We start from the raw sequence: 16041 nt of genomic DNA on the forward strand, positions 1-16041 counted from the left end.
AGAATAAATATTTTTAGTATCACATTGACTTTTTTTTCTTTTTTGTGAAAAATAACGTATTTACAAAAAAGCAATAAATTTCAAAGCACATCACAACAATTAGTTATAGAACAGATTTCAGAGTTTGGATATGGGTTACAATTCCACAATTTTAGGTTTTTATTTCTAGCTGCTCTAAGATACTGGAGACTGAAAGAAGTATCAGTATAATGATTAAGCAATCATACTCATTTGTGAAACCCTATCTTCTCTGTATTAACTCCACCATCACCTTTGATCTTTCTATCCCTCTCTTTAGGGGTATTTGGGCTATGCTCATTCTGACTTTTTCATGTTGGAAGAGGCTGTCAATAATATGGGTTAGGGAGATGGAACTAGCTGATGTTCTGGAGAGGCTGGCCTCTCTAGGTTTCAGGACATATCTGGTCCAGGGACCCATCTGAAAGTTGTACGTTTCTGGAAAGTTACCATAGTGCATGGAAATGTGTTCTTCAGGATTGGCTGGAATGGTTTTGGTTAGGGTTTGGGAAGTTGTGATAGGCAGCAAGGTCTACTGAAGCATGTGTAAGAGTGACCTCCAGTGTAGCCTCTCGACTCTATTTGAACTCTTTCAGCCGCTGATACCTTACTTGTTACACTTCTTTTCCCCCTTTTGGTCAGGATGGCATTGTTGATCCCACAGTGCCAGGGCCAGACTCATCTCTGGGGGTCATTTTCCACGCCGCCAGGGAAACATTCACCTCTGGATGTCATGCCCCACATAAGGAGGAGGGCAATGATTATGAAAGGCAAACTCACCAGGAATGAGACAGGATGAGGAATTCAGGCAAAGGCTTTATTTGAGGGAGAAACAGCTACCTGAACAGTGTTTCAAGAGAGAAATGGCTGTCAAGATTGGGGAGCAAGCCCAGGATGAGCTGCCACTGCCTGTTGCTTCCCCAATTGCAAGACAGAGTGGGTCAAGGAGTCCCTTACCTCACAGACTGCCAGGAGAGACCCTGGGGGACCACACCCAGAACCCACTGACCAAGATCTGGGAGTAAGACGGGGATGAGCTGCCGCTGCCTGCTGCTTCCTAGACTGCAAGGCCGGGGTGTTGGGGATCACCTTGTTCTGAATCCCGGGTTTCAGCATCAAATGAAAGGCAAACTCACCAGGAACGAGACGGGATGAGGAGTTCAGGCAAAGGTTTTATTTCAAAAGAAACAGAGCTGCCCAGGCAGCATTTCAAGAGAGAAACAGCTGCACCAAGGTGGCAGGGGATAGAGTTTTTATGGCTTAAGGTTGGGGGTTGGGGACAAAGTTTAAGTAAGTCTCTATTGTCTAGCTTTCAGAATTAGGTTGGGGGGTTGGGGGTAAGAGTTAGGTAAGGTTCTATTGTCTAGCTTTCAGAATTAGGGGGTTAAATTAGGAGTTGGCAACGCTTCACTGGTAAAGTTAAAATTTAAATACTGTTTGAAGCATGCAGGGTTTTAACTATCTTCTGCCTGGGAGTAGAGGTTGAGTAATGGAGGTTATTCTAAGAGGAAAGTTATTAGAGCATGAGAAGGTGCAGGCTAGCTAGGGTGGGAGAGCTGTTTGAAATGTTTGTCAGAGGTAGGTCACATCATGGGGGAAAGGGGTCCTGTTCTCCAGGCCTAACAGATTTCATTTGCAGATTTGGGCTTAGAGAGTAAGACCACATCTGAGTAACAAAAGAGGTACTCCAGAAGTAACTCTTAGGCATACCTACAGGTAGGATAAGCTTCTCTGCTACATACATAAGCTTCACAAGAGCAAGCCTCAAGTTCAAGGTCTTGGCCTATTGATTTGCGTATCCCTAATGTTTGACACAGTATCAGGGGTTTCCCTGGTGGTAAAGTTTAAAAGTTTCATATTTGTTCTCCCATCCCTCAAGGGACCTCGCAGTACTTCTTTATTCATTGTACAAATTACTATGGGATATACCAGAGGATCATACTAATCTGGAACAACCAACAAAGTCTCACGCCCTATTCAGGATTCCATGGACTTATGGTGTTCAACTAAGCTGAACATAACAAGTTAAATCAGGAAAGGCACCACCCAAAATAAAAATTTTGCACCAAATAAACATCTCTCCCTTTAGTTTCACACAGAAGTTGAAATTTTAAAATATGAACGATATTCTTTACCCTGTATTCTGATTTATCTTAGTCCTATCCAGATCAGTTTCATTCATACAATGATTTATTTTTAATCTGATTTCATTGGAACCTATTTGCCACTCTCCTCAATCTTCATTCTTCTTTGCATTTATTCATTACTAATCACTAACAAGAGACACTGGGATTTTACACATTCAACAAGCCAGCATGCATACTTAGCTTTCAAGATCAGGCTAATAAAAAGCATACAACTGTCCTTTTATATAATTTCTTAATTCCAAACTCTAGACTCTAGAGAGCATTCAGTTTGAATGGGAGAAGGAAAGAAAGGCTGATAAGTATTTGCTGACTTTGTCTGTCCTGTAAGATAAGGTACAGAAGTAAACAAGATGGCTGTAACAGCTGTAGATAAGGTTTAAAGACCCGCTGCGGAGACTGGCCTGGAAGGTAATTAGGGATTTGTCCTACAGACTGTGTGTGGTAATCTGCACTAGTTTTTATAATTTTGTGTGAGAAGAGAAAGCACCCTCACAGCCCTGGGGATTTTGCCTTCTGGCCTTAGGTTGAGGGGAATTTTCTGACAGACTTTATGGATGTGGGCTAAAGGTAGATAACATTCAGGAAAAAAGAATGATGATGACTCAAGTTGAAACAGATTTCATTCTCTCTGACCTCGTGAGAAAAGAGTTGGTTAGGTGCAAAGTTCAAAATTTCGTTCCAAGTACTCTATTTGAATGTATTTAAATTTATTGCACATTATTCCTAAATGTCAAATCCTTTTGTAACTTGGGTGGCAGGCCTGATGTATGTCTAGCTGTTCTTTTTAAATACTTAGGGTGTCTTAAAAATTCAAATTCTGTACGTAAAAATAAACATATAGGGCAGGCAGTGGTGGCTCAGTGGCGGAGTTCTCACCTGCCATGTTGGAGATTCAGGTTTGATTCCTGGTGCCTGCCCACGTAAAAAAAAAAAAAAAGGTATAAATAAACAAATACATAGAAATTTTTTTGTCACACCAATGTATGTCTAGTTGTTCTTTTTAAATACTATGGCACTTTAAAAATTCAAATTTTGTACATAAAAATAAACATATATAATGGAGAGGCTGGAGAGAACTGCCTGAAAATGTAGAGCTGTGTTCCAGTAGCCATGTTTCTTGAAGATGACTGTATAATGATATAGCTTTCACAATGTGACTGTGATTGTGAAAAAAAATTAAAAAAAAAAAACATATAGAAGTAAATCCGTTCAATGAACTGTCTGCTTTCAGTAATCACAGGTAAGTTCACCATGTAACACAAACTATCAGAAACTGCTTCATAACCAAGGGCTTTAATATTCAAAAGGTCTTGATTGAGCCCATTTTGGTAAATTTGGAAGCTTTATAACATCAATCAGCAACTTACTATAAAATAACTAATTAAAATAGTTTTCTTTGAGTGGACTGTTATCAATGATCCAAGGCCTTACAGGCATCATTTATATCCTTTAACTTAAACCCTTTGATAGGCTTGCATAGTTAAGAATAGGAATAAACCTCACTTCATTTGAACCAGTCACTGTGAAAAGCACGGGTAAATGAACATTCCGCTAAAGATTCCTCTTGCTAACATCAAGGGGGATACAAGCAAGAGTCTCAACCTCACCAACAGATGACAGACCTCAGCTTCCTGGGCTCCAACATGTTCCATTTCCTTCACAGACAAGTGACTAAAACATCACCAGAGAGAGGCTTTCTGGCATGTTATCATTTAGGGATGATGAATTAGTAAGAGGGCCAGGATTGTTTTCTTCTGTTTTTGCATTTCCTTGATAACTTTTTCCTTCTTTTACATTGTGATCTTTTGTTTCCTTTTTCTTAAAAACTGCCTTAGTTTTTATGTATGTTTTTAAGTTTGTGCATTTAGTTCTTGCATTTCTAAAGGAGCAGTTGCTAAAGCTTTTGTATTGTTTAATGACATTGGGTTCCATAGCAGCCAGACCTCATGGTCCTCAACCTGGTTGACAGCTTCCAAAAGAACGCTTAGAACACATTTCCTGTTTGGGCACCAAAGAGCCATCACTGAGACTTGAGATAAACCCACAAGCTGCTCTGGTCACTTTCTTTTTCTTCACCAGGAAGTTTCTGTGAATTCTGTCCTCAGGAAATTCTATTTTCTCTAGTGTCTAACTTTTTGTTTGTACAATCGAATAAGCCTGGGTTCTGCCAGAATCAAAGTATTACATCCAAGCTGGCAGCTTTCAGCGGGCAGCTACAGTAAAAGGCATCATTTAAATAAGTAAGAAGCAAGAGCTATAGCCATGAAGGGGTCCAGGGTATCTTAGTGGCAGTAAAGTGGCTTCCCAATTAATAAAGCAGGTTAGACTTGAGTGGTACCATCATTTAAACAATTATTGTAAAGGCATGATGCCTGAATGCCAATCTTAACTCCTCCCTTTCCATCATTTACATCAATTCTACCTCTAAATATATTTTAAATCCATCCACTTCCATCAATCCCTGCTACCACTATCTCAGTCCAGGTCGCTAGATCTCTTGCCTGATATTTAGATACCCCTTTGCACCAAGATCTTATTGATTAAACCAATATGATTTTGCTTTGTATCCTATGATAAATTTTGTAATCATCATCTGCTAGACTCCCTCTGTGGGCCAAGCTTTTGACTAGGAAATTTCATACATTCTCACTTTTCATTCGACCCTCCAAAAATCTAATGAGGAAGAATTATTATCTCATTTTACAGATGAGAAAAATTGGGACTCAGAGATGTTAAGTAACTTATCCAAGGTAGTGTCCATGTCCAAAACACGGAATGAAAATTTAAATCCAACTGACTTCAAAGACCACCTCTCCTTGATTACACCTACTTGTGATTCATCTCTTGCCTCTACTCACTATACAATGCAAAATCTGGGGAAAAAGCAAAATCCTCTTCTCTAGGCTGAGAAACAAAAATTTTATCTGTTGGAATTACACTTTTTGACTTTTCTATCTCTCTCCATTTATCATGGTCTATAGCAGGGGTAGGCAAACTATGGCCTGTGGACCTTACTTTGGCCCATCAGCTAAAACAGTATACATTTTTAAATGGTTGGAAAAAAATAAAAAGAATCATATTTCATGATACATAAAAACTATATGAAATTCAAATTCCAGTATCCATAGTTTTATTAGAACTATGCTGTTCCTTTGTGTATTGTCTGTAGCTAGCTTCACACTACAATGACAAAGAGAGTAGTTGTGACTGAGACTGTATAGCTCACAAAGCCTAAAATATTTACTATCTGCCTATTTGCAGAAAAAGTTTGTCAGTATTCCTTGACTAGATCCAGAGTTCCCCTTACTTCTACCTAGCTAACAAGTCTTTCAGTATCAGCCTATGGCCTAATAAGATCTGGATTTATTTAAAGTCACACCTCTTCATTCACTTTCCAATCCTGACCAGGATTGGACTGCCCTGTCCTGTTCTATTCTTAGCCAGGTTAGCCTAGCATGACACAGGAAGAGAGGAGTGCAAAGAAGACATCTGCAGCAAGTTTCATTAGTGAGGGCCAGAAGATGGAATATTACGCAGCCATCAAAAATTACATAATTCAGAATAGTCATGAAGTATGTAACATGGATGGACCTTGAGGACGCTATACTGAGTGAAATTACCCAGAAACAAAAGGACAAATTCTGTATGGTCTCCTGATATGAACTAACATTAATGAGGGAACTTGGAGAACTCAGTTAAGAACACAGGTTATCAGGAAATACAAATGGAGTAGAGATTGGGTAATTGGTGCTGAAGGGATACAGATTGTACAATAGGACTGATTGTAAAAATTCAGAAATGGATAGCACAATTCTATCTGATTGTACACAATAATTTAGGTACACTGAATGAAGCTGAATGTGAGGCTGATAGGGGGAGAAGGGCTGGGGCACATCGGAAACCAGAAGGAAAGATATTGTGTAAAGACTGAAATGGTATAATTTAGGAACACCTAGAGTCTATAATGATAGTGACTAAATGTACAAACTAAAAAAATTTTCACATGAGGAAGAACAAAGGAATGGTCATATTTTAAAACTTCAACTCCCGTGTGAGACTAAAGCAAGAAATGTTTATTTGGTGCAAAATTTATATTTTGAATAGTACATTTCCTATTTAACTTATATGGACAGTTTAATTGAATACCATAAGTACATGGAATTTTGAATAGGGCATGAGTTTTGTTGGTTTGTCCAGGTTAGTGTGATGCCCTGATAAATCCCAGAGTGATTTGTATAGTGAAGTATTTGCAAAGTCCCCTTGGGGGAATGGGGCGAAAGGGGGAATTATTCAACTTCCCCATTTGGAGAATTCTTGATATTCTCATAAGCAGTGAGAACAACCAAATCAACAGGCCAAGCCCACAATCTTGGGGTCTGCTCCTATGAAACTTATGTCTGTAAGGATAGGCAAAGCCTACTTAAAATCAGGCCTAAAAGTCACCTCCAGAGAACCTTTCATTGCTCATATGTGGCTTCTCTCTCTCAGCGAACATGGCAAGCGAACTCAATGCCCTCCCCATGCTGCATGGGACATGACTCCCAGAGGTGTAAACCTCCCTGGCAACATGGAAGAGAAATCCTAGGATGGGCTGGGACTCGGCATCAGGGATTAAGAAAACCTTCTCAACCTAAAGGGGAAAGAGAGAAACGAGACAAAATAAAGTGTCAGTGGCTGAGAGACTCCAGAGTCAAGAGGTTTTCCTGGAGGTAATTCTTATGCATTATATAGATATCCCCTTTCTAGTTTATGGTGTATTAGAATGGCTGGAGGGAAGTAGAAATTGTAGAGCTGTGTTCTAATAGCCATGTTTCTTAAAGATGATTGTATAATGATAATTATACAATTATCATTGTATGTACATCTTTTGCAATGTGACTGTGTGATCGTGAAAACCTTGAGTCTGATGCTCCTTTCATCTACAGTATGGACAGATGAGTAAAAATATGGGTAAGAAATAAATAATAGGTGGAGCAAAGGCTAAAATAAATTGAGTAGATTGAAATACTAGTGGTCAATGAGGGGGAGGGGTAAGGGGTAAGGCATGTACGAGCTTTTATCTTTTTTCTTTGTTTTGTTGGAGAAATGAAAATGTTCAGAAAATGATCATGATGATGAACACACAACTATGTGATGATATTGTGAGCCACTGATTGTAACCATGTCAAGAATGTTTGTATGCTGTTTACAATAAAAATTTTTTTTAAAAATTATGTCATAGAAGAATATTTGCTGACATGGGAAAAATGTTCACAATATAATTCTATATGAAATATGCAGGTTACAAAATAGTATATTTAGTTTAATACCATTTTTGTGGAAAGAAAAATATCCATATATATAAAATCATGCATAGGAAAAAAATATGAAGGATGTACATATAAAATGTTAACAACAGTTATCTCTGATAGCAGGATTAGGGGTGATTATACAATTTTTTCAGCAATTTCACTTCATGTCTTAGTTTCCTAGGGCTACAATAATAAAGTACAACAAACTGGGTGGCTTGAAACAAGAGAAATTTATTGTCTTTAGTTCTGGAAGCCAGATGTTTGAAACTGAGGTGTCAGCAGGACCATTCTCCCTGTGAAACATGAAGGAGAGAATCCTTCCTTGCTGCTTCCTAGTTTCTAGTGGTTTTCTGGCAGTCCTTGGGGTTCCTTGGTTTGTAGCTGTGGTACTTTACTCCCTGCCTCCATTGTCACGTGGCGTCTTCCTCTATGCTTGAGTGTTTTCTCCCCTTCTTTTTAGGACAACAATCATATTGGATTAGGAGGCTGCCATACTCCAGTATGACCTCATCTTAAATTAACAAATTTCATCTGTGATAACCCTATTTCCCATTAAGGTCACATTCTGAGGTAATGGGGGTTAGAACTTCAAAATATCTTTCTGGAGGACACAATTCAACCCATAACACTTGCTCTTATCCAAACAGTATCTGCTTCATGCTATTTTTTCCTGGTTGTGATAAGTTTGATATAATTCCCTTCAAATAGGCTTTATTTCATGATGTATACCTTAAAAGCATATTTTTGATGCAGTTACTGCTACACCCATTTTAAAAAGTAGATGCTACTTGTTCTTTTACTGGCACGTGGAGTTTATTTTTAATTAATAAAATATACTATATAGATACTATAAAATATTGCACAGTATAAATCTGGCTATTAGAAAATTATTATTTGGAGAATTTGAAAATCCTCTAATAAGGAAAAGTTTTAAATAGAGATAAACATAATGTCATTAGTTAGGATCTCCATAATGGTAAACGTGTGAAATAACTCAGGATTCAGAACTGGAGAATTCTAGTTCTCTCCCTATTAAAAGCTCACTGAATTTGGAAGAAGGAGATGAGCATTTTTAGTCAGTAAAAAGTGGGTAATACTTTCGTAGAAAGAAAGAAAAATAAGGTGCCTCCACCCAGCTCTTGGAGGGGTTGGGTCAGAGTAGCCCAAAAACCAAAGAATATGCCTGGCACGGAATCAGGCAAGAATGTATTAGGACTTAGACAGGAGATCTTCCACAGTAGCAGCAGGGCATGGAAAATGAAGGTCAGTGCTCTGCAAAAGGTGGGGAGTGCTAGAGCACAGCTTATATGGGTTCAAGACAAAGAAATTTCATAGGGTTTGGAGGTGTTATCAGCAGTAATCAGGGGAAGGGCACTTCAATGCCTTGTTCACAATGCCATTTCTACAATCCCCTTCCCGCTCCCAAGGATGTCTGATGATGTCCAATGCCTGTCCCGGTCACATAGGCAGCTAAATGTGTGAAGCTGAGAGCAGCTTCATGCTCTCAGCATGAAGGGGAATACTCTCAGAATCAAGGGGACCCAGGGCCCTGGATCACCATATAAGGTTTCTTTAAAAAGAAGGGAAAATAATACCACAGAAGTGAAGGGTGCTTTGTTTTCGGTAAAAACCTAAATAAAATATTAGACAAAAACAGTAAGAAATAAATTCAAATTTGGTGTTGCAGAAAAATTTATTTCTTTTGCTGCAGCACCAAAGTATTATTGTTTTATATTTTCTTCCACAGGTTTCACATGCCAAAATTGTGAAATTATGTTTATGTTAAAAAAATGGTCTCTACTCCCAGGGGTGTAAACCTTCCTGGACACATGGGACAGAAATCCTAGAATGAGTTAGGACTCAGCATAAAGGGATTGAGAAAACCTTCTCAACTAAAAGGGGGAAGAGAGAAATGAGACAAAATAAAGTGTCAGTGGCTGAGAGATTTCAAATAGAGTTGAGAGGTTATCCTGTAGGTTATTCTTACGTGTTATATAGATATCCCCTTTTTGGGTTAAAGTGTATTAGAGAGGCTAGAAGGAAATGTCTGAAACTGTAGAACTGTGTTCCAGTAGACATGTTTCTTTAAGATGACTGTATAATGATATAGCTTTCACAAAGTGACTGTGTGATTGTGAAAATCTTGTTCTAATGCTCCTTTTATCTATAGAATGGACAGATAAGTAAAAAACATGGATTAAAAATAAATAAATAATAGGGGGAAAATGTTAAAATACATTAAGCAGAGGGAAATACTAGTGATCAATGAGTGGGAGGGGTCAGGGGTATGAAATGTATGAGTTTTTTCTTTTTTCTTTTTATTCCTTTTTCTGAAGTGCTATAAAGATTCTGTGAAATGACCATAGTGATGAATACACAACTATGTGATGATACTGTGAGCCACTAATTGCACACAAAGTATGGAATGTTCATACATTAAGAATGTTCATGTTGTATGTTGATTGGTTTTATTAATAAATTTTTTTTAAAAATACAAAAAAAGGTCTCTTACTTCTCTAATTATTTTAACAGTTAATAAATAGGACATACTTAACTTTTCATGAAACTTGAGGTAAGGGTTCTAAATATGGATACAGGCCATCTTCTCGTGGCTCTTGATAAGTGACAACATTAAATATATTTGTAGCAAATAAAATTTAGCTTTATTTCTCAAAATCCACGCTAATATATGACATTTACTAGATTATTAAAAATATCAAGTATGGATTTTGGATTTCTTAAAGGTAAAACATCAGAAAATAGAGAAAATATTTGCTTCTCCATTTTTTCTTATGCTTTCCCTCTTATTGGAAGGGAAACTCAAGTAAATCGGTAATCAAATTATAATTTTTAACAATTCTTTGTCATCATATCTCAAATTGAATAGTTAATTACTTATTATTTTATCCAAAGGCAAATTTATTGTCTAAATGCCTGGAAGTAAGTTGAACAACTTACAGATGAAAGAAAAAAACAGAAAACATTGATGAAGCGGTACATATGATAAGATTAGAAAAAATAAGGGTTTTCTTTTGTTTTTCCAATCAAATGGTTTGTTCCAGCTCTCCACAAAATCAAGGAATTGCAAAAAATGGCTAGAGTGTGGTGGGAAACGTACCAGCAAAACTTCTGGCATACTTTTAATTCTACAATGAAGATCACAAGAACAATACGTCCAGGTTGTTGAAAGAAAGCAGAATGTTACAGCAATACTTTCAGGGGTAAGAGGAGACTACCAATACCACATATTTGTTGCTTTATATTATAAGAATTAAAGAAAAAAAAGTAGAGACTAGAAGATCACTTTCTAAAATTACACAATTACCAATGTGCTAAGGAAACTGAGGCAAAACATTTATGCTAACAAATATGTTAGGTGAACTACCACCTCAGCACATATCTGCAGATGGATAGTACTGAATTTTCACTCAGTGAAGAGCACTATAAAATGAAAGGTGACATACATATTAGCTAAAATCACAAGAAGAAGCTCTCCAAGATCAATCTGCAATGCACTCCTATTTCAATAAGCTATAAAGAGCAGTAAAAGGCAATATTCATTTAACACACCAAGAATCTGAATGACAAGATATCAGGCATTTATATTTCTCTAGAGACATTTCTTCCCCACCTAACAAAGGCACTTGACATGTAACTGAAATGGACAGTTAATTTAGGTACTGCCCTGGGTAACTTTACCTTCCTAAAATCAGATGAACTGGTGATTAAGTCCAATTACTCCTTCTCAATAAGCTTAAAACACATATGAATATATCATAAGTTCTCTATTTTTGGCAGATGATATAACTAAAGAAGAAAAGATAATGTTGGTGTCCACAATGAATTAGGAGACTTGAGCAGTCAAGGATCCTCTCTCTGCATAATATATTTCTTGATGATTGTGTAATTTATATTTAATTATAGGCAAATTAACCTTTCATAGAGTTTCAGGCACTAATGTTCACTTCTCTTCTTGTCTTTTCTTACTTTTTTGTTCTTTCCCAAAGCCTTAGATGATTCCTCCTGAAAGAGACACAAATCAATGCAGTAAGTCCCCATTGATAGGAAGGAAGGAAGATGTGGCTTACAGAATCTTAAATCTCATCATATAGAATACATATAATGGTGAGGGCATAATCACTTCATATATATTATTTTTCTGTTTTACAGGGGACTTTTACTTATAGTCAAGTATAATATTTTCAAAACAATCAAGGATAATCAAGAAAAACTTATTTATGTAATAAATTTGTTCACATAATTTAAATATTAATCTACCGCCCACTTTCCAAAATAAATCTCAGTAAATAAAGTTTAAAAAGAATAGATAAAAACATAACTAAAATGTGAAATGAAAGAACTTAAAATATAAAAAAAAGAAGGCATACAAAGGCATGCCAGGAGAAAGAGGAGGTACTCTGATACTAATAGAGGATAATGCCCTAAAGAAGAGACAGTTCAGTGCAACACTGGCTACAATCTCTTTGGGACTCAATTTTAGGGTGTGGAAACTAGTTGAATTTTAAAGGTTTTCCTGCTTATAAAACTCTATGAAGTTCGATTCCCGTTGCCTGCCCATGTTAAATAAAAAAAAAAACCTCTATGAATCTATGAAACTAAGGTTCAGAGAGACTAAGTCATCTACCCAAGGTCATACAACTGGCTAGTCACACCATTATGATTACAACCTAAGTCTCCAACTTCCTAGTCCAATGCATTGTCACAGTTTGAAGTTGCATGTACCCCAGAAAAGCATGTTCTTAAAGCTAATCCATTCCTCATTCTCGTGCGTGCGGACCTATTATAAGTAGGATATTTGGTGAGTAGGATTTTAACTTGAGTTGAGATGTGACCCACCTCATTCAAGGTGGGTCTTAATCCTCTTACTGGAGTCCTTTATAAGAGGATGACAAATAGATAGAAAACAGTGAAGCTATGAGACAGAAGCTAAAAGAAAGAAATACAGAGACGCTCAGAAAGAAAACCACACATGGAGCAGCCAGAAGCTAAATCCAACAAAACCCAGGAGTAAAGGACCAAAAGACACTGCCATGTGCCTTCCCATGTGACAGAGGGGCCCCAGATAGCCAGCAGTCTTCCTTCAGAAGTAAGTACCATCCTGCTGATGCCTTGATTTGGACATTTTTATAGCCTTAGAACTATAAATTTGTAAGCTAATAAATCCTCATTGTTAAAAGCCAGTCCATTTCTGGTATACGGTATTTCAGCATCTTTCACAAACTAAAACATGCACCATACATATTTGATTCATTCTTAGTTTCCTGTCTTTTTTTTTTCTAAACTTCACAGGAGCTATAGTGTCAATAATCACTTACCAGTGAATGTGTATAGTTCTTCTCTACTAGTATGTTTCTGGCACAGTTGTTGATATGTTTAAAGCGATCTGGTCCTAGCAGAATTCCTCCATACCAGCGTGATACTACCACCATAACATTCCTCACATTCAAAATCTGTCATTTTCAGAAGCAGAATTAGATACATACATTTACATGCATAACTGCAAGCTTTAAAGGAGAATGAAACAACCCATATATACAATAGCACATAAAATTTCCCAGTGACTTTAGCCATTTAAGAGAACAGTAAGTGAGATTAATAACAATTCAAGGAATGGAATGTAAGGACCAGGAAGGAACCTGTAAAACAAACACCATGCTCCATAGTGTCCTGAAGTTATTTTGGGGCAACTGGGCAGAGTGAAGGGGGAACATACAGGCAGGAGGGAACATACAGGCAGGTCCCAATACTTGGTGACTTTAATCACAATCTCATTTTAGGCAGCCTTTTGCCTCTAAGACCAAACAATAACAAAAAAGTTGCTGCTGAACGAACTACTAGCGAGAACAGGGGCTGCAAGAGTACTTGCTTGTGCCTACCACTAAAACCTTCCTCATTTTGACATATATCAAACATTGCCCTTAAAGTGATATCCACCAGTTCATAAGCCTGGACTACAGAGTCCCCATTCAAGGAGAAGTCCTGGTTAGAAAACAAGCCTTCACATGCAAAAGCAGAAGAAACTATAGCAATTACTTTAGGAAAAAGCAATCCAATCTTAAAAATAGACAATCAATGATCACCAATCAGATGGATAAAGAAAATCCAGCAAAATGAAAGAGAAAGGACAAGACAGGCAACCTAAAAATTGACCAGGAAAATTTTAAGGAAGAAAAATTCTGAAAAAAACTCTTTGAGAAGATTTTACAAGATACTGCAAGCATAAAACCAGACTAGGACAATATGGAAAGGAAAAATTAGAGAACAAAAAAAGAACTCTTGAAAGCTAAATGTATGAATGCTAAAAAATATTAAAATCCAACAGAAATTGTGGAACATAGTCAGGAACATAAACATATGTTCTTCCCTCTTCTCAATTTGTCTAGTTGTGGCCTGAGGGACTCACTGTTCCTGAACTTGCCCTGCATGTAGAAAGCAACTCAGAGGCCTCTCCTACGGAACACGATGCGAGATCTGTCAACAGGCTGCCTGGGGCAAGTCCAATGCCTGAGACCAGGCAAAAACTGTTTCCTAGGAAGAGAGGATATTTATATCCCTATCAATTCCAAGGACCACATGCAAATGCTTAAGACTAGATGCATGCAGAGAAAGGATTAGGGTGGCCCCTATGCTTTGCCCACAAACTATTCTCAAAATGCATTGTAAGGATAAATTCTGAGAGAGACCACTTGCATAGGTCAATCTGCAAAGACTGGAAAAGGTGTTTGCTTTCATTCCTTTTCTTTCCCTTTTGTTAGCATTCCAGTAAAGTTTTGTCATAACACAGCTGGATACAAGGAACAGATGCCTCAGAGTCTAAATTCCAGTGATATACACATTAAAATAAAAAATTTATGGTTTTAACAAAAGGTTACAAAGAAAAAGGGATAATGACCCAGGCAAAGGAGAAGACTAACGTATCAGAAATGTCAATGAGGAAGCCCATATCTAGGACATACGTGACAAAAGCTGTTTTTAAAATGGTACTAAATCTAATCAAAGACCTAAAGGAAAACATGGATGAAGAACTACAGGAAATCTGGAAAACCACAGATGAACACAAAGAAAATATCAACAGAGAGATGGAAATTATGAAAAGAAACCAAACTGTGCAGAAGACCACAATACCAAATTAAAAATTCCTTACAGAGGTTCCGCAGCAGATTGCTGCTGGCAGAAGAACCAGAGAACCTGAAGATAAGACACGTGAAATCATCCAATCTGAGGAGCAGATAAGAAAGAATGAAGAACAGTGAAGAGAGCCTGAGGAACCTGTAGAACACCATCAGAAAGAACCAATATGTGCACTGGGGGAGTCCCTGAAGAAGAAAGAGAGAGAGGAGCAGACAGATCATTCAAGGAAATAAGCTAAAAACTTCCCAGATGCAAAGACAGAAATACACAATCCAAGATGCTCAGTGAATTATAAACAGGATAAAACCAAATAGACCCATACCATGCCATGTTACAGTCAAACTGTCAAATGCCAAAGATAATATAGAATTCTGAAAGCCAGGAGAGAGAAGCAACATATCACATGCAAGGAAGCCTCAGTAAGATTACATGCCAAATTCTCATCAGAAACCACGGCAGAAAGAAGGTAGTGTGATAACATATTTAAAATGCTGACAGCAAAATTGCCATCCAAGAATTCTACATCTGGCAAGACTACCTTTCAGATTTGAAGGAGTGATTAAGACATTTCCAGATAAGCAAAAGCTGAGGGATTTTGCCACCACTAGACCAGCTCTACAAAAGACTCTTTCTGCAGCTTGAAAAGAAGGGACACTAGATTGGAACTGCATAAAGAAATAAGGATCTCTGGTAAAGGTAACAACATGGGTAAATATAAATGCCAGTACTATTGTATTTTTGGTTTGTAACTCCACTTTGTACCTTCTATAGGATCTAAAAGACAAATGCATAAAATGTAATGATATATCAGTAGTTTGGGACTCATAATGTATAGACATGCTAAGTGTGGGGGGATGGAATATAGAAACATTATTTAAGCATAGCACTGACATCAAGTTGGTATCTAAGCAAACAAGAGTGTAACAGATTGAGGATGTTAAACTTAAGCACTATGATAACTAAAAACAAAATTTTTTAGCAGAGAATATGCAATCTCCTAAAGACAGAAATTACAGTACAAATTGGCAGGGGCAAGAGGTGGGGAGCCAGTGAACGGTGTGCTTGGAAATAGATGAGATGGGAAAGTTTATGTTGTATATAAATTACTACAATTAAAAAAAAAAAAAGACCATTTAAAGAGACAATGATAATTAAATATAATGCAATAGGTGATCCTGGATGGGATCTAATAACGGAGGAGAAAAGGCCCCAAAGGACATTTCTGGGACATATGAAAATCTGAAAAATAGACTGTAAGCTTCATATCAATGTTAAATTGCTTGTACCTAATAACCATACTTAAGGTGCATATGTAAGTGAATATACTTGTTCATAGGAAATGTCAGTACTAAGTGTTCAAGGAGCATGATATATATAACCTACACTCAAATGCTGAGAAAATGGATTGATAACTAGATAGACAAGACAGCTAG

General features: G+C 37.3%; 1 protein-coding gene across 5 annotated transcripts in view; it reads right to left on the reverse strand.

Annotated features, from left to right (window-relative positions):
- Nucleotides 1-16041, reverse strand: part of IMPACT (impact RWD domain protein) — a 44027-nt gene that overhangs the window by 110 nt on the left and 27876 nt on the right. For 3 of the 5 annotated variants that reach the window (XM_077135755.1, XM_077135751.1, XM_077135754.1), the window contains 2 exons: nucleotides 12793-12927; nucleotides 9902-11479 (listed from right to left, as the gene is read on the reverse strand). In XM_077135755.1, coding sequence (XP_076991870.1) covers nucleotides 11411-11479; nucleotides 12793-12927 — 204 coding nt within the window. In that variant the 3' untranslated portion in view covers nucleotides 9902-11410. Of the gene's footprint in view, nucleotides 1-7; nucleotides 3078-9901; nucleotides 11480-12792; nucleotides 12928-16041 lie in introns of those variants that run through there. The other 2 variants (XM_077135753.1, XM_077135752.1) reach the window with 2 other exon arrangements.

Source organism: Tamandua tetradactyla, chromosome 18 (assembly GCF_023851605.1).
Source record: "Tamandua tetradactyla isolate mTamTet1 chromosome 18, mTamTet1.pri, whole genome shotgun sequence".
Taxonomy (NCBI): domain Eukaryota; kingdom Metazoa; phylum Chordata; class Mammalia; order Pilosa; family Myrmecophagidae; genus Tamandua; species Tamandua tetradactyla.